Source organism: Tympanuchus pallidicinctus, unplaced genomic scaffold (genome assembly GCF_026119805.1).
Source record: "Tympanuchus pallidicinctus isolate F22 unplaced genomic scaffold, pur_lepc_1.0 scaffold8, whole genome shotgun sequence".
NCBI classification, from domain to species: domain Eukaryota; kingdom Metazoa; phylum Chordata; class Aves; order Galliformes; family Phasianidae; genus Tympanuchus; species Tympanuchus pallidicinctus.
In genome coordinates this window covers 18,486,624-18,508,657 of record NW_026294802.1, presented here as the reverse complement: position 1 = coordinate 18,508,657, position 22,034 = coordinate 18,486,624, and the positions used below count along the sequence as shown (strand labels likewise).

The following is a 22,034-nucleotide window of genomic DNA, read 5'->3' as shown; positions in this document are numbered from 1 at the left end:
CCACCTGAGGTCTACTGAAAACAAATTGATTTAGTACAACTTAGTAGAAGTTTAATGTAAGAGAAGTTACTGAAAGCCATCTGCCCAATTCTGCAGAGCTGCTTCAAACTGATAATGTTTGGAATTCAGTGGGCATGTCTGATCAAGGTATACATACTCACATTCTCACTTGATTAAAGATATTAAAGAATTTAGATTGATATACCAAATGAGATTATCAGCATCTCAATGGCATGAAAAAACATTTATTTCAATATAAATTAAGAACATGGATCTTTTTGATAATGTTGCTAGGTTTGCGTGTACATTTCTCTTGCTCTCTTCTAAGGATTTTTCCTCAAGTGATTTGCTGAATCAGAATGAGATGTCAATTTTAGAAGAAAACCATTGCAAAACTCAAATAAGGGATCTTTGATAATTTACATCAGCAAGATGACTTACTGAGTTTATACTTAGGGATATGTTTGAGGTATAGAAAAGAACAAGGTAGAAGACAGGAAAATAGGGTCTTCTGCTTTCATCATCACTGTAGTGTACTTGTTTTTAAAACAACTTATTATGTCCTCATTTTCTTTAAAGGTTGCATGGTACAGTATTTTGGGCTGTGTAGCAGGAGAAAATAATTCAAAAGTAAGATTAAATAACAATAAACTTCCAAATGCTGGAGAAGAGGTAAGACAGAGCTCAAATCCATTCAGGTCATTCTCTCATCCTTAAAAACGAACCAACCAATCAACTTACATAACAAACAAACAAAATTGCAGCAAAAAGAGACCCCCCTGCACACGTCTTTTATAAGTGTATATATTTATGTCTTTTTTAAATTAGGTAACTAGCCAAGCCTTTGACAAACATTTTGCATTTTTTTTTAAGATACTGAAACTTTGCTAGGTGGAAGGCATGACATACTCTGGAAGCCTTTATAAAGAATTAAATGCTTTCAAGCCCTTACAGAATTATATCACTTTTTTTTGGTGTGCATGTGTGTCTTTTGTTTTCTTTGAGCTAAGAAATAGAAAAGCAAATGAATCTTTATGAGGTATTTATAGTGAACCTTGGACATTATTCTGTTTTCAAGAAGTCAGAAAAAGATAAATATAAAATTTTAATGTTGGTTAATTTTCTAACATCTATCAGCTATTTCTCCATAGTAAGAACATATCTTTCTTCACTCTGGCAACTAGGTAATATAAATCCTTCAATAACTTATGTGTTCAGACATGGTTGACTTCTATGTTCATATGTTTAGAGAACTTGAACCATCCTCTGTCCTTATCTATTATATGCACGTGGCATGTAAGGTGGAGAGCCACATGCTTTTTCTCTGGAAGCACAGCACAAGAATGTCTCCAGTGTGCTCTCTGCAAGCATGCACACTCATAGTGTAAATTTGAAAAGTATATGTAGTTTATATATATAGATTTTTATCTATAGCAATCTCTTGGACAAAAGGCCTTTATAATTAACTTTTAGGTTATGTGCTTTGTACAATCAATTGCATTTCAGAAAGAACTGATACTTTTCCTCCTCTCATTTCACTGTTTTATCACTGTTTTCAAGAGCTTAGTATTGTGTGGAAATTATGTGCTGGTTGTATTTTGATTGTATCCAAGAATATTCAATAAATTGTTTAAGGACAAAAGCATAGAGTTTGAGTTTTGTTTCTGACATACTCTGAAGATGTAAGCAGGAAATATTTTTATTCATAGATACTGGCTGATGGAAAAAGCCTCTTGGAAATACAAGGCTTAGATCCCAATGAGAAATACGTATTTGCTGTTGCAGCATATTCTTCTGATGGAAAACTTATTGGTGATGCTATTGGGGAAACAACTAGGCCAATCCTCGCATATCCACCTCTTTCTGCTACTACTGTTCGAGCTTATCTAACTCAGGTAGGGTTATAATGTTTGGTAATAAGCTTTAACATGATTGTAATTAGTTTTTTTTCATTGGTAACCCTAAAATTTCTAGCCATAACTCAGTACTGTGCTGCCAAAAACACAAATCAGAATTTCAATATTCTGCAGTATTAACAAAGGTAAAATGAGTCTAGGTGAAATAATATTTATATGATACGTAATATAATACATCTAAAGCATTCCATAAAAGAATATTAAATCCTTGGTTAACAGTCAAGAAACTTTTTTGCCTTCCTACTTCTAAAGAGAAACTAGTATTAGCATAATCAGATGGCTACTACATGTATTTTATTCCAATACATGAGAAGATTCTTACAGCTGTTGCAAACTCGTGTTGAAGGGAGGCAGTTTTAAAGCCTTTCTTTTTCCTGTAATCATATTTGCTTATCTGAAGACCAGAGAAACGTGATAGATTAGTTTTAATTAGCGGTTAGTATATGAAATGCAATCTAATTTTTTTTTCCCTGTAAAAAATTGAATATATACATACATATATATATATTTATAGGTAGCCTATCAGACTGGCAACTACACGTTAGCCAGAGGAGCATTTTCACCGATGTGGGATTATTTTGTTTCAAATTCTTCTCCACTGCCCACCAATGCAGCTGTTGTTTCCGCAAGAAGTACTTTGACTATATCTGAAAAGAGGTAACTGGTGAAATCAAAATTAAAATAATAGTTAATTATAGATGTGCATATTTTATTTTGAAGTGTACCAGGGTGTGAAATTTTGTTCAGCTTCCTTGTATGAAAAACATTTGATAAAAAAAGGTGTGAAATGTGTTGTAAAGATACAGTGTTGTATAATTAGAGGAGGGTTTTTGTTATTTATGGAAATGGTAGCATTTACACACTTTATAATGGTTGTTTTATTGCTTTAGATAATTGGGAAATACTTATAAAGTGGCCATTCATACCATACAATAAATTATTCTATGTAAAATATGTAATATTAACTGGGTTCTTGACTTTCAGTTCCCATAATGGAAGCTGTAGTGTTCAGAAACTATAGATGTTTTGCTTGGAACACCACCCAAATTGGGTAAATGCTTGCTAATGTTGTTTTGAGCTGATTATATAAATGTATTAATATTTTTAAAATATACTACTGTACTTTGGAAAAGACATATTTATTTTTTTATTTTTGTAAAAAAAATTTCAAATATTTAGTCATAATATGGATTTGTTGTGATAGCAAAGCCGAGCTGGAAATACTGTGGTTAAACTCACTGCAATTCTATAGCTAAAAATGCAAAATCAAAACTTAATTAATTCCTGGTTAGAAAAAAGAGACTTGTATGAAGTAATAGATATGAAATACAGTAATAAAAAACATTACTTTAAAATGTTGGTCAGCTGCTTATAATTTAATAATAAATTAACATCAACATATCTGATAGGAGATAATCCTCTTTGCTTGCGTTGAATTCTTCTAAGACTAATTCTTTCATAGGAAAGCTTTGGCAGCCCAGTGAAGGAGATAACTAATCTTGCAGCTTCTGAGTTTCAGTTTCAACAGACAGCCTCAGTTCTGAAACTATAACAACAAAAAACATCCTTGCTGCATGTGTTTTTAATAGTTCTATGAAACATTGATCTTAGTTTCAAGATACGGATATTAGGGCAATTTTTTAGCAGTTTGGCCATAATGCCTCCACTTACACCTTACAGACAGAATAACCAATAATCATCTGTTGTGAGGCATGTAATACATTTGGAGATTTTTCTGTATTGCTTTGTTAAACTTGCATAAAAGCCCACTGTTTCCTCTGCTGTTTGAATGTGAGCTGATAGTATAGGTTTGTACGTGCTTGAGTCATGTTATAGGTAATGCATCTAAGTGGGGTTATGGGGGGTTCAACCATATCTCTGGTTTATCTCCTCTGTATTCATCAATGCTATCACTGTGTCTGATACCAGCCATGCAAGTTGACTGTGATGGTCTTGATGTAACATTGGGGATTTACAGGCAGCCCCATGGACTGTTTGACTCAGGCTGATAATCACTAGACATTCCACGCCATGACTATATCTATGTCTTAACTCTGTCCGTGGTTTGGGAACAATGCAGGAATTGCAGTCTGCATAGGTGAATATGACTTTGTTTTTCTTATTTTTCATTACTTAGTCTTTTCCTAACCATTTGTATGGGAACTGCTGAGTCACAACCTGAACCTCTGATTGATCACCTGAGGTGAGCCATGAGCCAGCCAGGGGAGCACAGCTGAAAGCAATTCACCTGTGCTGCCGGAAGGGGTGGAGCCAGGCTCCACCCCTTCTAGACCTATTTAAGAGCTGGCTACCAGTGGGGAAGGATCTCTTCTAGAGATCGCCTTTATTGCTGTTTTGTGGTGAGCCCAGTTGAAGGGTAAGCTGTCCATTTTATTCTCTTTTGTTATCGTTGTCTACTTTGCCTAACTCTCTTGATTATACTGTGATTATAGCATCTTGATATCTATTGATTATACACCATTTTCTCCATTTTATTTTATTTTTTACTTTTAAGAACATACTACTATAAAAATAACATTTGAATTAAAGTCTGCTCAAACAAAGAGCAAACTTTAAATGCAAAAAAAGGTCAGGGATTTTGCTTTTCTGATAGTTAAGTTGTATTATTATTATTATAATATGATTTTTACAACAGGATAGAGTCTCAAACTTACGTGATGGGACCTGGTACAAGACAGTTTCAGTTTTAATGCTTGGTAGCTAGGAAATTGACTAGACTAACTTGACAGCACAGGGAGCATAAAGAGACAGTAGAGGGAGCTGGAAGGAAAGGAAGATTCCTGTTTCAGACAGAAGCCCTGTTAATACCTTGGTAATGTCAAATATGGGAATGTGTCTATTTGTTATTTCTTTTTGAGTGCTAGTCTCTCTTAGGAAATGTGGTCAAGGAGAAGTAGAAATTTGATTCTTATGCTTCAAAATGATGGAATTGTTGCTGTAAAAAGTAACATAACAACAACACAGAGGAAAAAAAACAGAATAATAAAAAGGACAAATACATCCTTACTCCTAGGAAAGAAAAAACACCCACAAAACAAACCAGAAGGAGGAAAAAAAAGGCATTTTGAGACTTGTAAGACAGACCTCAGTGATGAAAAGGAGTCTGTTATTAATATCAGAAGTGTACCTTACAACTGCATCCATCATTGTCAGTACAGAAAAATAGCATGTTAAAGAAGACAGTTAAGTAAGCTATAGCATCCCAAGTTTCCAAAGCAAATTCGAAGTAAGTTTCACTGTATCAGATGATTCTGCTAAGGAAAAGGTACTTTAGTATAGTAGAAGGAGTACAACAATTTGAAAATAAACTTTATTCCTTTTATTTATTTTTAAGCTAGAAATATGAAGCAATTTTTTTTCAGTTTTATGTGTAAGTCTCATTTTCAGCAGCAGCTACAGCAATCCATTTTGTCTATCATCTACTATTAAAGATTGCATTTTCGTGTAATGTAATTTCAGGCATGAGGTGTCTGAATCATCAGCATCCTGCTTTTACCATTCTTTTGCCTTTTTGTTTTGTAGGTTACGTTTTGAGGCTATATCTCAGACCTCTCCTGTCACCTTGTATCTCTTTCTGAGGAATATATTTGCTGTTTGTGACATTAATATCATGGAAGGAGCACTCTTCTGTGATTCCATTTATTGCAATGAGATACTTTATAAGAAACAAGTATGTGTAGCATGAAATAATATACTGTATTTTTTTCCTTCTGATGAGCATAATTTCATCATTGCAAAGTTCTGCAATGTACTAGTCTTAATTTGCAGAGTACTTCATTTTCTGTTGCATTATTGTCTTCCTTTCTGAAATATTTTAGTTGCTCCTGGTTACTTTGCATCCTAGAGGAAAAATTCTGAGTAGTTACTTGCTCATTAATGTCCTAATCCAGAGCCCAGTGATTCCAACTGAGGAAGTTTTTTTTCTTCAGTGTTGTTACGCTATGTTTTATGAAAGAGGTATAATCGCTGTTGGTTTTGTCCCACAAACTGGCTTCCAGGTTCTTTAATTTTTAATATTTATTCAAAATTTACATTTTCATTGTTATTGAATTTCTAACAAAGTTTCATGGTTTTAATATGCTAACCTTCTTTTTGCTTATTTCAGGCTGTCTTATGCATGTTAAGTTTCTATTTTTTTTGCTTTCTGTATTATTCTATTACTGTTCCACTCTTAGCTAATTGTTTGTCTCTTATACATGCTGAGCATTCAGTTGTACTATGGCTTTACTGGATCTGTTCACATGTACAACAACTGTAGCAGATTAGTGGAAGTTGTCGTTGTCTTCCCCTTACCTACTCAGAGATCTTAGCATGTGAAATTCCCACTCCAGCCACTGTGAGGATAGCTATCAAGGCACTGTACTGATAAATTCCGAGGGCAAAATTAATTCAAGACAAGTGGTTTCTTTTAGAATCACTAATACAGTTGCTTTTGTTTATATACTTCTAATTGAAAATTCATTAGATCACCTCCTCTCCCACGTAACAGTGACAGGGCAAGAAGGAATGGCCTCAAGTTGCACCAGGAGAGGTTTGGGTTGAAATTTCTTCTTTGTAAGAGAGGTAATGCATTGGAACAGGTTGCCCACAGGGGTTATGGAGTCACTTTCCCTGGAGGTGTTAACTGAAAGGGAAGGTGTAGTGCTTAGGGACACGATTTAGTGGACATATTGGCGGTAGGTGGACAACTGAACTAGATGATCTTTGAGGCCTTTGGCCTTTTTCAATCTTAGTAATTCTATGATTGCATGATTTTTAAACCTTTATCTTTCTTGCTGCTTACTCTGCTTCTTAAATTGTAATAATCATAGAATCATGGAATGGTTTGTGTTGGAAGGGACCATTAAGATCTCTAGTTCCAACCCTGTGTTATAGGCAGGGACACTTTCCTCTAGACCAGGTTGCTCAGAGTCCCATCCTAACTGGCCTTGAATGCTTCCAGGGAGGGGAAGCCCAACTGCACTGGGCAACCTGTTCTAGTGTCTCTCTACCCTCACAGTAAAGAATTTCTTCCTGACATCTAGTCCAACGTCCTTCTTCTTTCACTCTCTGAAATGATTTTAAATGATTTTAATCAATGGTATTTATATTTGAATCAATTTTATATATACATATATATTTTTTTCACCTACAGGTTGCTAGATTAGCAGAATGTGAGAGAATGACTGTGGCAATTGAACTTAGTAATTTCTTGAATGATGCAAGTTATGCACTGCAGTCTGTTGTACAATGCTATGGTCTCCTTGCTCCAATTATTTATCACAAGATTTCTGCAGTGCCAGTAGTTCAGGTGAGAGCATTTAAGACAGAGCTTCTTACACCCAATTCCCGTGATTCAATTTAAATAGTGATTCAATCTAAACTTAAAATGGAGTGTATGGTAAGACAACAAAATATCTAAGCTTCTACTTCTAGAGAAGCTGCTGAAACAAAAGCTTTTATTGGTTTTATTTGTTCTTAGTGCACATGTTCAATGTGAGCTGCATAGGTTCTGCTCTGATATGCTAAAGTAAATGCAGAATATTGATTATTTCTTCAGGATGATTCATTGGTATTTTTAAAGTAGAATGTGCTACAACTTCTACTCGTATGCCATTTGCAAATAACAATTTTGAGGAAAGAAAAGCAGCATTTTCTCTCTCTCTCTCTCTCTCTCTCAAATGTTTGGTTTATGTACAATTTTGTCCTTCCAAAAAGAAGGCTGTTCAATGTTTTGATAATACAGTCTATAGTTTTAAGTCCCCTTCCAGAAGCAAATCTCCTTCCTTGAAAACAGCGTACCTGAATGCTTTTCTGTCATTTCTAAAACACCAGGCTTTTTAGTTTCGACAAGGATACAGAAGAATCTTGCAACATTTTTTTGTTTATTTTTAGAACATACTGAAAAGACTTTTCTTTCTTTTAAAAGTCTGATCAGCTCAATATATTTTTAAGCAGTCCTCTACTAGGAGTATGTCATCTCACTGAATTAAACATTCTTTGATTTCATGTTAATTAAATCAGCAAAAATATCCATCATGTATCTATAATTTAATATCTAAGATATTGTGTGAACTTGTCATTTATATCAAAGGGCTGTGGATGAAATTTTGACACTATTAAATTCAATGGAAATTTTATTATTAGTTTTTGTAGAGCAAGCATTTCATCATAGCTGCTAGATTTTAAAGTATTTTTAAAATTTACTATCAAATGCAATACACTGAACAGGCAACTTGGAACAGTACAAACTTGGAATTATGTTGCAGTTTCATAACTTTTTTTAACCCTTGTATTTACAGATTCTCATTAAGTGCTTGGCCGTCCTTCAAGAAATTCCAAGTGCTACTTTGCAGAGGAGACAGGCAGGCTGTTATGAGAGTATTCAGCATATGATAGCTTGTGCTTCATTTTATACAGCAAAGGTATGGTATAAATTATTGTGTTTACAACTTTAAGATACAGCTTCTCTCATACAGGGGGAAAAAAAAAGCTGTGATATCTTCAGATATTTCAGTGTGATGTCTTAGAGAATTGGCAGTATTAAATAGTATGGAAATATTTATTCTCACCTTCATATTAGTGCATTTTATATGATAATGACATTTAGAATTTTAAATAAAATAATGTTATTTCTCCACAAAATAAAAAGTAATTATTAGTCCTTGACATGAAATCTGTATTTCATGTGATCATGTGAGCTTACATTTAACGTAGTATTATTTTCAGCAAGGCAAATATATACAAATTTAAAAATGTATTTACTGCAAAGAGGTCATATTTTTAGTTTTAATTTGGTTAGCATACATGTCTTATTTCCTAATTAGATATGAGAGATTTTCTTATTTCATTCCGTGTGTTGATAGCAACATAAACATGTTGATTTTTAAATATAATACATATCTGTAGATGACACTTATAATTCCGACAGTAAGTTTTGTGAGATTAGGAGAAACATGGTACTTGTAGGATATTTTAATCACAACCGTGTTAGAGTCAAAGTACCTGCTGTGGTGAATGTATGACCTTGAACAAGATAGATTTCCTTTGTTTCCGAGTGCACCTCAGCAACAAGTTATGCTGAGGCAGAACTGTGGCTGCTGCTTTGAAGAATTCCCCTGCTTTTGGAGCCCTCACATGAGTTGTTATTAGAGCAGGATCTCTGTACTCACCTTGAAAAATAAATTTATACATTTAAAGAATGTATGAAGTCCTAAAATTAATACAGTTTTCTTGACATTAATTAATTGCTTCACGGCTGTGAGAGCAGTGTTAGGGCACAAAGGCGACTGAGAAGTTAGCTGGAAGCCAGCAGGGCAACCCTTTGCCAGCCAAGCCCACTGCCCCAGTCAAGGAGAGGGGCAGGCCAGAGGTGGTGGTCAGGTGGTCAGGTTCAGTCTGGGGTACAGGTCATTGGGAAGGCTTGTGGTGGCAAGCAGGTCAAGTTGGAAAGTCAGGTCTTATGAAGGTAGCGGGGGTCAGGCACAGCCCAGCAGGTGGGTCTGCCATGATGGGAGCAGTCTGGAATCAAGTTGAGGAGTTAGGTCATGGGTCAACTGTCCAGGTCAGTGGATCCATGGCCAAGCACAGGCATGAATTTTGAGTATGCTAGTGACTGGGACTCCAATAGTGTAGCTCAGGTAGGGAGTGTACTCTCAGGCCTGTGCTGAAAGGAAGATCTTAGGCCCATGGGGAAAGGGCTTTGGGAGAGGATTGTCTGTAACCTCAGAGCTGTCCACTCAATGTCACAGTTTTGGAAGTATGGATTTGTGGCACTAGGAAATTCTGTTGTATCTGAATCACTGCTGTGGCATCACGACTAAAGAAGCAACTACTATGAAATATTTACATACTCATCTCCAAACTTAGTACTAAAAGGTTGTTCATCATAGAACCCCTGACTTGTCAGCATTTAGGAGCTTATCAAATGGAGGACATGCTGTTGCAAAAGTGAGCCCAGATTCATTAAGAGGTAGAATCAATAATTCCAAGAAAACAGTGTGTTTGGTGTCATATGATGATTTTTTTGGAGGTTATCAATGAGACGTTCACAACAGATGGTAGAAATCTGAGAAAGCATTTGTTTGAGGAAGCATGTTCTTAAATATCACCTTGTATCTCAGTTTGCAAAATAACTTTCATGCTGTAAAATTCCATATCTAGATCTCTTTGGAGCTGAACTAACTGATGAACTCATTCACTGTTTGAGAGTGGATATGACATATCCAATGTCATTGATTCTCTTTTGTGTCGTTAATCCTGAATGCCGATTCAAAATATCAAATAGATAAAGCTAAAGTGACTCAAGCAGCAAGGCAAAGCTGGTTTCAGGATCAAAAAAGTCTGACCCATAAGGCATCCAATATCTCTCCCTGCTTTCAATAACTTTTCAGGCACTTCAAAGCCCCATTGTCTCTTGTTTCAGTGTATGTATAGTATTCTGGCTAGACTTCAGTTAATATGTTGAAAAAATATATATTATTGAAATGTCCTGAATATCCTGATTTAGTGAAGACAATATTCCATGACTGGTAAATGTTCTACCAGTGAAGATGCTTCTGGTAAGACTTCTACATTAAAATCTGTTCTCAACAAGTACAATACTTATATTCGTAAATAACTCCCATCTTTATGACAGCTGAAACAATAATATGATATATAGATGTTTCCTTGTGACCTTTTCTATACATCTATTATCAGTCCCCAAAGATTCTTTTTTTTTTTCTTTTTTTTCCTACCAGGGTCAACATATTTTACAAGACTAGTTACTTTGATTCCTTCAATATAAGATGATTCTTTTTCTTGGAATCTTAATATAGTGCTTGTTTGTAGTTGGATTTCCAAATAAAATGACTGTCTGTTGGTACAGCAGATTTTTTTTCCTTAGAGACAGCATTGAGACAGAATAGCATGCAGATCAGCAAACAGAACAATTTAATTGCAAAAGTTTCTAATTAATCCACTTTACAAAGTTTTCTGTTGAGTTTCAGTCAGGCTGTGTACAATTATTTTCTATTCCAAAGCCAAACATCTTAATTTGAAATTACAGTGCATATAGTAGAATTACTTGACCTTTAAAACTCTAACTGAGGGAGATGAAAGCACCTAAAAAACATAACCCATAATGTTCAGTTACAAACTTCATATTTTTCAAAATAAATTTCACCACTCCATTTTATTAAATAAGTTTTACTGGTACAGTCGAGTTGCTCAAGTGTGCACTTGATACCAGAGAGATAAATGAGGAAAACGTAGTTACCTTTTATATTCTTTGATAGCAGTATTGCCGGAGTACAGGGAGAATGTCAAGCACTGCTATAGATACTTCTTGTTAAGTATTTCTATTCTTTGAGGAACAGTCTACGGGTAAGCAGAAGTAGAACGCATAGACAGTTTATCTGTTATTCCAAATATTTTACAGGTTTATAGTTCTGTTGTTTTTTTAAAGGAAACCTAAGTATTAAGTAATTAATGTCTATTTATAATATTCATATGTTTTGTCAACTGTAAGTAGATAATAATTAAACATGTGTGATGCGAAACAAACAAAAAAAATGTAACTGATGATTCCCTTATAGGTTCTACGTTCATTGAAGGAATATGAACTAGCAGTGATTATTATTAACTATGGGAAAAAATTGTTGGATTCCTCACAAAGAACCTCACCTGGCCAGTCAGGAGCTACAGAAAGTGAAGAAACACATAAAATTAAGGTAACTACTTTGATATTCTTTTTTTTTTTTTTCTTTTATCTCAATGTGCTATTTTTTTATTTTAAAGATCATATTTATTAACTTTCTGTTTAGATTGTATGGAATAGGAGTTTTGTTGTAGAGTAGGAGTTCCCAAGAGTACAGACAGCTGAGAACTTCTTTTTTTGTAGCCATTTGTTAGGACCAGTTGCAGACTGCAGTAGGTACAGGGACTCATGTAGTTCAACTGGAGAGGAGTTAGCAATATTAAGATATAAGATAAAGAATTAGAAGATTTGGAATAGAATCCAAATTCCACTTTGATGTGCTCTTTTCAGTTAGGTAAAAGCTATTTTTTTTCAAAAAGCTGATTATTTGATATTTCAGAAGACTTCTGCGAAGACATCCCATTTAGCTGCAATGGAAAAAGCAACAGAAAATCTAAGTGCTCTTGAATCAAATCTCCTAAGACTGACACAACCAGGTGGGTGCAATTTGTCATCCACCTTCTCTGTGTATACATGCGTAAGTCCTGGAAGAGGAAGCATTTCTGTAATGAACAGAATAAAAACCATGATGCAAAACTGCTGTTCCTCTGATCCTTCTGTTTTTGCTACTGACAATGATGCCTGCATTCCTGCAGGACAAGTCACAGGATGAATGAATTCTGTAAGTTAACTGAAAATTGCATTGATTAGTTAACAAAATGATCTTCCATTCTTACTTAATAGAAAGTTAAACTAATGGGTTTATCAGTTAGAGAAGAACGAGTTGTCATTAACTGACAAATACTTGACTGCTGAAGTCTGGTCTGTTACTAAAATAGGATAATTTTATACCAATCGATACGAGAACCTTCTGGTGAGACTATGCATAACAAATAACAAAGCTTACAGCCATCCTTACAAATACGTACACGTGATTTAGAAAAAAGAGCATGCTTGTAGGGCACGCTGTTGAAAAGAAATATTGGCAAAAGCCTTCCTGTGGGGTATCCTTAAAGTGAATCAATACTTACTATTGCATTGATGATAACCTAAGAGAAAGATGAAAAACAGCTGAATCTGCATCTTTTGTAGGAAATGGAGGAAAACAAAATGTTTCATACACATTGCAATTTTACAGTTTGAAATTTCAGATGTTTTCCTATTTAACATTTTTTGGGAATTACTTTACTTTGTTAAAATGCTTGTTTCAAATACTATCTTGTTGAACTTGTCAAATAGGAGAAAGTACTAACATAGGTTGTGGCTTGATCTTAAAAATAATTAAAAATCTGCTTATCTTTTTGTCTGTCGTATTTGATTTCACACTATTTACATACAACAGACTGTCGCCACTGGAGGATGCAGTTATTGATCCACTACCTCAAATGGTTGTTCCAGAGTCCATTTTTAATCTTACTCTTTTCAGGGACTAGCTGCATTCATCTTTTTCAACCATGGAACTTGCAAACACTTGCATACGTGTGCTAGTCACTAATAGCATCATGTGTGAAGTTCATTCTGTACATCTTTAAAAATAAAGTCTGGACACTTCTTACTGCTCAAGTGATCTTCATAAATTATATATGTGGAACTTTGTAAGACATGTGGTGAACTCCAGACACTTACTCATTAGCATAATAGCTGGAAGTTCATCAGTCTCATCCATAAGCTCTTAATGCCCAAGCAGCACAGATGCTTGTGTTAGAAGAGGAGAGCAAACTTCTGAATTTCTCTCTAGATGACAGGGACATTTAAAAGCAAAGTATGCCAAAGAAGGATTTTGCTTCAGTTATGATTCCATGTACAATTTCTGTTGAACACTGTCACTATTTGTCAGAATGGGTTTTATTTGTTTATTGCTGTAGCTCGTGGATCAGAGCTTGCAGGACAGGAAGATCCTTTGTTCCTCTACCCCATAATTTCATGTTGGACATCAAACACTGCTTATCGAGAAGGTAGGATAAAATAGACATATATTTTAGTTGTAAAGACTTGCTTTCTCTAGATAGTTTCCAAGAAAACAATCTTTTTACTGCTTGGAATAAACTCTTAGAAAACTTTTCATCTTTCTATTTTCATATATTTAGAACGTATTAAAACATAGCTTAAAAATCTTTAATGTGGTCACATTTAGAAATGTGAGGAAAACTTAAAACTTAAATACTAAATACTAAAAAACTAAAATACTTAAACATAGTTAAAAGTTCTTTATTACTGTATTGCAGTGATGAAATTCAGAAAGAAATCACGTTTTCTAGAGTTCTTTATTCAAGTTTTGCACAAAATCCTGAATGAAGAGAAATTCCACAGTGTTCTGGAATGGGCAGAAAATGTGCAAACTTACTTGAAAAGGTAGGTCCTGTTATGGTTAAGTTATTACTTAGTTTCATCCATGTTACAGTTGCAACAGAAAATGTGAATTGTATGTAGGTCACTCTGTAAATGGAAATGACAACAGACACAAAGAGCAGAATATCAATATTTGATAGGACAAATTCTTGGCTGTGAAACGCTCCTTTTCAACATAGCCACCACTATTAGCTATGCATTTTCACCAGCAATGAACAAGAGTCTGTATGCCACAGTCATAAAAATCTGGTGGAGGTGACCTGCTGTTTATAACTACTACTTCATGGCATTGTTGCTGCAAAAATGTTGCCCGTTCAATACAACTTTCTGTGTGCTTACATCCAGTATTTGCTTCATAAACATTCAGCAAGCATCAGTGAACATCAGTGGGTGCCAGTTTTTCTGCGTTTAGGAATTCAATGACACAGTTTTCCTTCATACACACTTCCATTTCAGACACCACCCTGTCACACTGTCTCTCTGCTGCCATCTGTTGCACAGCAACAAAATTTCATGGAATATTGGTGGGAAGATTCAATCTCTGCTGCCATACCACCACCATCTCTGACACTGTGGGCCAAGTTAATAAAGTAGGAAGTGTTACTTCTAGATCTTCTCACATATTGTAGGCAACAGGAATTTCTATTACAAAAACCAAACCAACAAACCAACAAAAAAATGATTGGGGGATTGGATATAAGGAATTTCTCATCAGACTCCCATAGCTATATGTTAGGAGTGAGATGTTACCTACCAATTCAGATTTCATCGGTGTTTTGATGGTGAGCGCTTTCTCTTTCTGAATGGGAAGAAAGAAAAGCTGATGAATTTACAAACTCTAGTGAAATACGAATTGCATGTGCCTTACCTGTTCCCAAAGATAACCCTTTAAATATCAAAGGAGTTTAACGTGATGATGATAATTTTATCATTATTATTTGTCAGGAGGAACAACCACGTTCTCTGTATCAACGAAACTCCAAGATGTAAAACAAGCTCTCCCAGTGAGCCTGAGGGCACCAAGAAGTACACTGTAGGAATTAAGGAGAGAGTGAGTTTTACTTCTTAAGAGTCATGGTCATGTTTGTCTTTACTTGACAGCAATGCTATAAGCACAAATGTATTGTTTTAAAAGCTGTCTTATAAAAACTATAGATGGAGGCATGTGTAATTGCTAAGACTTGAGATATAAACTCTAGCCTTCAGTAAACCTCTGCACAGGAAGAAATGTTCACATTAGATTTCTCTGAAAGACCAACTGTTGTGGGACATTTCAGTCAGAGTGTTGAATTCCAAAATCAATGAAAGCTTTAATTTTCCCATTTTAGAAGAACAAGTTAATATGAAATGACTTGGGTACCATCACATTAGGAGAGAGAGATCAGCTTTGGCTTTTTTGTGTGTGTGTGTGTGCAGTATGTTGTACATTTTATGAGTAGTTGTTCATTACTAACTCCCTCTGCAGACATTCACTGGTGTCTTTTAAAAGAATTCTAAACAAAACATTTTTTGCTTTTATTCCAAGTTAAGACAAATCCTAATGGATTTGTATTATTTTTGAGGAAGAGGTTTTCCCTCATAACCTTCTTGTGAAGCTGTAATGCTGCTAGCATCTCAGATGAGGGAAAGTCTTCTGTCTGTTTTTGCATTACAGATTTTTACTATTTAGTATTTATAATAGTAAAAAAAAAAAAAAAAAAAGACAACAACAACAAAAAAACCCATTATTTTTGAGATAAAAAACAATGGCATATGGAAGAAAATTTGTATACCTGTCTGGATCTTAGCATCAGTATTTGATACATCCCTTACAGAAAATTCCTTTACCTGCCATATTTTGAAAAGCATTTTGAGAATTTATATTCAGTTCTGTTACACTACTGCATAAGCCAAACTGCTGTATGCCTCAAGTAATTGACAATATAGATATAAATAAATATTTGAATTTTATTTAAGATTGTCATGGGATTTTTTTTCCAAAGAGTATGGAGACCTCACCTTTAAAGAAGAAGGAAGCATCAGCTTTGAAGAAACAAAGAAAAGAAACCCCGAGTGCTACTAGAAAGAGGCAGACTCTTAGACAGTATTTTGCAAAACATGCAAACATAATGAAATCTCCGGAAGCACAAAGGTAAATAAATATAAACTGCCAGGTTAATTTACAGGAAAACAAACAAACAAACAAACAAAAAAAAACACAAGGTAGAAAATTATTTTAGAATGTTAAAGAGATCTGTTTATAGTTTATCAAAAAGAAAAAAATTGAGATGTGATTTGACTACAGTGTCATTATGCATCTTCATAAAGAGAAAATATCAGGTCATGCAGAATTGGTCTGGCAGAGAAACAACAACCAAAAAAATCTGTGGCTGGAAATTAAATCCAAGCATCCACATCTGAAATGGAATGCTTTCTTCAAATTGAGGGTGGTTAGCTGCTAAAACAAAGCAATAAAAAGAATGATCCAAATTTACAGTAAAATAGTAGATCCTTCATCTCCTGAGCAGACTGTGAAGTGCACACTGCATTTTGTATAATAATCTGTTTGAATGATTGAACTATAAGTAACTTCAGACATGGAGCTAAACACTTTTAGGTACTAAAATAAATATCTTACTGAAGTTCGTAGAATGTAGGATTTAGAGTGTGTTAAGCACCCTTAAGATGAAAAGCAGAATTGATTTTCTTGACTGAAGCAAAAATCATTTTGCTAGAAATGTGATTTCTGAGTTAAATACAAGTCTGGATATGTAATGGGATATTTCTGTGTATTTCATCATTCTTCAGGATTCTAGATCTTTGAGAAAACACAGTTTCATTTTTTTGCTACTGCTTTTTAAAATTTATTGTAGGAATTTTACAGAAGAATTACGAAAAGTAGCTCACAACACCTTAGTGGTACTGCTGAAACCAATTGTGAGTAGTTACTTAAACCAAAAGAAGTTTCATCAGATATGTCTTGAAGAGATGCCCTGGAGGTCCCAGATGAATATTTATCTGGCAATTGCACACTACAACTTATTTAAAAAGAAGCTAGAAGAACAATATAACATTGGAATTTATGGTTCACGTCGTCAAGACAGGTATATCTTCATGACTTATCAGTGTTTGCTATTAATGTTGATTACTGTACTATTGCCATTAATACAAATAGATTTGAATAACAGTATCATCAGTCAGCTTGCCTTATACACAGTTCATCTTCCACATATGAATGAATTTACAGTTTAACACATTTTGACATATGTGTGACAGGTGGCATGAACATTTTTGATTGCTTCCTTGACTGGTCAGGTTTTATGTCTCCTGAAAGTTCTGGAATGTAATATTCTGCAGTGTTTTTTGGTTGTTTGTATCTTTCAACTGTTGTTCAACTGGTTGCTAAAGCAGCTAAAAAACAATGAAAACCTGCTTTTGAGAAACTGAATTTTGTGTGTGTTCATATAAAAATTCTTCTGTATTATTAGTTTTGATTCTCTTTTTTTCCACTCTGCAGTTACAGTATTCTGGATCCTGAGATATTCTCATTAAATAATTCTGGAACTGTAGTGGTGAGAGAAGCTCTGGAGAGTAACAGAAGAACATCAAATCCTCTTCCTCTTGAGAAGTCACCTTCAGAGCTGACCAAAAAATGTAAGAACTTTTAATGATAATGATAGTTGGTAAAGAATAAAATAATGAAACAATTCTACACATATCACAGTGGTTTTTGTTTTTTTTTTTTTTTTTTTTTTTTTTTTTTCAAAAAAAAACCCCTTCTTCATAATTTCTCCTTTTAAGAGACTTCAGTTTCTTCAAGAAAGATTCTTATGATTTTGCCAAATGGTGATTTCTTCCTTAAATTTGGTAACTTCTAGGACTAGTCATGCTTTGGCTTTAAGGCTAAAAACTAGTTGGTACACATTACCGTGCTTTCTGCTTCTTCCTCCTCTTAAGTAAAAGCATCTTATATTTTAAATATCATAACCTTATAAATATGATAACCCTAACTTTGGCATTTCCTAATATTGAAGCATTTAGCTGGCACAAAAATCCTAGCTGTCTGATAATATATTTTTTTTCTTATGTTTTTGAGAACTTTAACTCACTATTAACCAGTGAACTTTCTGTCTTCAGATGGATCTTCTGAGCACAACACTAAATTGTGGGGAAGAGATGCACCTCGAACTCAAATGACAAATGATATGCAAATATCCATCTCACTTTCTCCCAAAGAACGCAAGCAGTTTCCATCAGATACCATTTTATTGGACCATTTTACAAAAATCTTTCTACATTTAAGAAGAGCAGCAGTAAGATATATTTTCTTACTAAAAATTTTACTTTCTACTAAACACTGCATTACAAAACTTACTACTTTTTACATGTAAAATGTCCTAAGACACTTCAGAAAACTTTTTTGAAGATGATTTCCCATCTTCAGCAAGATGTCAAAGTACAGTGTATCAAATGTCAGGCCAGGCTGGTTGTTGCTCTGGGCAGCCTGGTCTGGTGGTTGGTGACCCTGCACATAGCAGGGGGGTTGAAACTAAATGATCATTGTGGTCCTTTTCAACCCAGGCCATTCTATGATATGATATGATAATGTATCCCTATCAAACATATAATAACATATATGTGTTTTATTTTTCTTTAGTCTTTGTAACTTTCCCTTTCATGTTTGTTAAATCTTTCTCAAGTACTTGTGGACATATTTTGCTCTTTATAGGCCATAGTGGATGTCTTGCTGGTATAAGCAGAAAGACCAGTGATTGAAAGGAAAAGTAGTCTGCCTAGTCTTCCCGTAAACCTTCCTGACACCAAGTAAAAAATATACTTTTAGGTGATATGAATTAATTTGTTTTCTTATTCTCACACCGGAAGCAACAATTATTAATTAGCGCTTCCATGAAAAATTCCAAATTAAGTTTTTGCAATGCTTTATATAAATCGAAATTATGAGAAAGAATCTGTTACTAAGGATGATATTTTGAGTGTAATTTTGAAAGATTAATCCTGCCTAGGCTCTGCAGTGAAAAAATGAAGTTTTTCATTTCTGTATTTCCAAAGTATAATTCTGAACAATGTGCATAGGTTCTTGCTCACCGTGGAGGCCACTGGACATTGCTTCAAAATGCATGCAGAGAACTGTGGAACTATACTCAAGAATCACAGTCAATTGCTAACCATTCCCATTCCCACAAGGATGCATTTCCCATTACCAGGGAGTTTCTTAGGAACACAGTTTGGTTGCCATTTTATTTGGCATCAGACATGATTATTGATATGATAACTGAACTACAAGCAAGCAATTCTCTTAAGGTAAAAATACAAAGACAATATACCCTTTATATTCATGCCTTCTGTAGAGACAATTTTTTTTACTCTTTTTTTTACACCCTCATATCTCCAAGTTATTTTCTGATAAATGTTTTCAGACAAGCACAGTATTTTCTAATCTTTATAATTTGATTTCTCCCAAAAATAGTTTTGACAGTAACAGGTAGAATAATGTTTTGTTTTGTTTTGTTTTGCTGTAGATTGTGGAGCCTGAAGGAGATTTCTGCATTCCCAGTTGCTTAGGAGGTATTACTGATGAGAATGGTGGTTCGAATTTCCATCCACAGTTTCCCTTGGATGATGTGAATGTGGTTGACTTGAAATGGATATGTAATCTGATTCTTAAAACATTAGAATTTTTGTATCAAATGAAGAAATGGGAAGCACTGGTACACATAGCTGTGCAGTTTAATGTATTTACACAGTAAGTTACACCAACTCTGACAAAAACTAAAAAGCAGCATTATACATTTAGACATATTATTATTTTGATTAATTACTATGCTTTGCTTTCTCTTTCAGTGAGAGATACACAGAACAAGTGAGTCCATTGCTGGTGTATGCTCAGAGGCAACTACTGGAAAGGATACAGCAATTCAGTGGCCCGGATAGTCATGAATCTCATTTCACAAAATATCTATCCGATAATGCAAATAAGGTGAACCACAGATATCTTTTTTGGATATTAACTGTTAATGCTGACTAAATAAAGAAAAATATGGTCACTGATCAGGTTAATATGGTTTTCCATAATGTTCACAAATAGAAAATTAAAATAAGAAGTTAATAAACGTAATGGATTGAAGTGCATGAGAGGGCTTTCATGATATGATTCTACAACAGCAGAGGTCTGCACTTGCTGACCCAGAGAACATTTCTTCCATGCGTTATGTACTCATTCCATATTATGAGCCTAAATCTACTTTCATGTTAGTTCTTGATGCTACTCTTTTAACCAGAAAAACATTTATTTGGATGTCGCATAATCTTTGTGATTAATTAAAATTAAATCAAAGAAATTGCTTTCTTTCTGCATTGGAAGACTACTTTTCAATTAATTGCATGAAGTTATCTCAAGCATTGACAACGCCAAGAAAAAACATGCAATACTTTATTAAAACAAACAAACAAACAACTCAGCTGCTCAGCATGTTCCTTTCACTAGAAGACATGGCTATGTTTACTAAACTGATATCCCTACTTCCATTTTTTCCTGGAATTACCTATTGAAATCAGGATTTTTTTTTTTTAACTTTATTTTTAAGAAGTTGCATGATTTATATTTTTGATACATTTCTGTTAACTAATAGGTGTGGGGGGCAGAAAGGCGAGGCCGGACTCTTTTCAGTGGTGAGTGGAGACAGGACAAGGGGAAACGGCCGGAAACTGCAGCACAGGAAGTTCTGCATGAATGTGCGCAAGAACTTCTTTACAGTGAGGTGACGGAGCACTGGAACAGGCTGCCCAGGGAGGTGGTGGAGTCTCCTTCTCTGGAGATGTTCAAGACCTGCCTGGATGCCTACCTGTGCGACCTGCTGTAGGGAACCTGCTTTGGTAGGGGGGTTGGACTCGATGATCTCTGGAGGTCCCTTCCAACCCCTACAACTCTGTGATTCTGTAATATAAACACAGGACACAAAGGAGAAGGGGAAAGTGCAATTTGGAAATCCAACTAGGCATAGTTCTGAATTTGTTTTGGGTTTCGGATCCATTGCCTCGCCTAGAGACAACTTCTGCATAATACCTGCAAGGCATTCAGAAGGCACTCAGGACTTGCAAAGGGAGCTGAGGATATTCTATGATTCTGATTGTACACCACTGTGATCTGAGCAGTGTGGAAAAGCAATCATAGTTGTGAAAACATCTTAATTTACAGAATGAAGGCTAATGTCCTTTAATAGAAAATAAGGAGTGCTCAAAAAAGACAGCATCAAGTTAGAAATGAAGAGAGTATGGCAACATTTTGCAATGCTATTCAGAGAGACTGGAACTAGCTTTGAATTGATTTGTTCTTTCCTGAAGTGACGTGGCTACATCAACACAACTAAATGCTAGATTAGCATTTAGTATAGAAGCTAAATGCACTTTTATGGAAATCTGCCTTTCTCACAGGGTTAGATCCTGTTATTTGCTTAGAGTTATTTTGGGTATCCTTCCTCGGGATGACATTGTGCTTTAAAGGCAGTGTGCTCTTCAGGCATACATACACTTCCGGGTTATTTGCAAACGTGCATTTGTCTAGATTAAGAAAGGTAGTGTGTTTGTTTGCTGAATATCAATAGCTTGCTTATGATTATGGCAAACACTACATGAAATTTAATTCATTAATATGAATTGTTTACATTTTCCAACTCTGATCCCTGAAGATATAAAATCGAGATACAAAATTTTACACTTACATGATATATCTACTATTTAAATATTGTGAATATTTTACTTCTTATTAACCTGGATGCTAGTAATGAGTCATTAGTATTTCTGTAAGTTAGTCATCTCTGATTTTGTGATGTATGACTGTTTAGATGTTTAACTATAAACATGAAACATTTTTTTTTTTTTTCTAAATATTGTTCAGTGATTGTGAAAGTAAACTTGTTTTTCAGATGAGCTGCAGAGATTATATAGGGAAGAATCTACAGCTACCTGTTGCCCATTCTGCTAGTGTACTGATCTTTCCCGACTGCTTTTTCTATCCTGAGTTGAAAAATGATTGTGCAGGTCAGAACACATTTCAATGTCATGAGTTATGTTTTCTCCCAAAAGGTTTTTTT

At 34.7% G+C, this 22,034-nt stretch overlaps 1 protein-coding gene across 1 annotated transcript in view; it reads left to right on the top strand.

Annotated features, from left to right (window-relative positions):
* CFAP54 (cilia and flagella associated protein 54) overlaps nucleotides 1-22,034 on the top strand; it is a 120,566-nt gene that overhangs the window by 38,875 nt on the left and 59,657 nt on the right. The window contains exons 22-40 of the mRNA XM_052667723.1: nucleotides 580-672; nucleotides 1,710-1,895; nucleotides 2,431-2,573; nucleotides 5,460-5,607; nucleotides 7,072-7,227; nucleotides 8,219-8,341; nucleotides 11,495-11,629; nucleotides 11,996-12,092; nucleotides 13,461-13,550; nucleotides 13,821-13,947; nucleotides 14,890-14,995; nucleotides 15,927-16,075; nucleotides 16,797-17,027; nucleotides 17,441-17,577; nucleotides 18,061-18,236; nucleotides 19,018-19,245; nucleotides 19,464-19,687; nucleotides 19,786-19,921; nucleotides 21,867-21,981. Of these exons, the coding sequence (XP_052523683.1) occupies nucleotides 580-672; nucleotides 1,710-1,895; nucleotides 2,431-2,573; nucleotides 5,460-5,607; nucleotides 7,072-7,227; nucleotides 8,219-8,341; nucleotides 11,495-11,629; nucleotides 11,996-12,092; nucleotides 13,461-13,550; nucleotides 13,821-13,947; nucleotides 14,890-14,995; nucleotides 15,927-16,075; nucleotides 16,797-17,027; nucleotides 17,441-17,577; nucleotides 18,061-18,236; nucleotides 19,018-19,245; nucleotides 19,464-19,687; nucleotides 19,786-19,921; nucleotides 21,867-21,981 (2,800 nt within the window). The remainder of the gene's footprint in view (nucleotides 1-579; nucleotides 673-1,709; nucleotides 1,896-2,430; nucleotides 2,574-5,459; nucleotides 5,608-7,071; nucleotides 7,228-8,218; nucleotides 8,342-11,494; nucleotides 11,630-11,995; nucleotides 12,093-13,460; nucleotides 13,551-13,820; nucleotides 13,948-14,889; nucleotides 14,996-15,926; nucleotides 16,076-16,796; nucleotides 17,028-17,440; nucleotides 17,578-18,060; nucleotides 18,237-19,017; nucleotides 19,246-19,463; nucleotides 19,688-19,785; nucleotides 19,922-21,866; nucleotides 21,982-22,034) is intronic.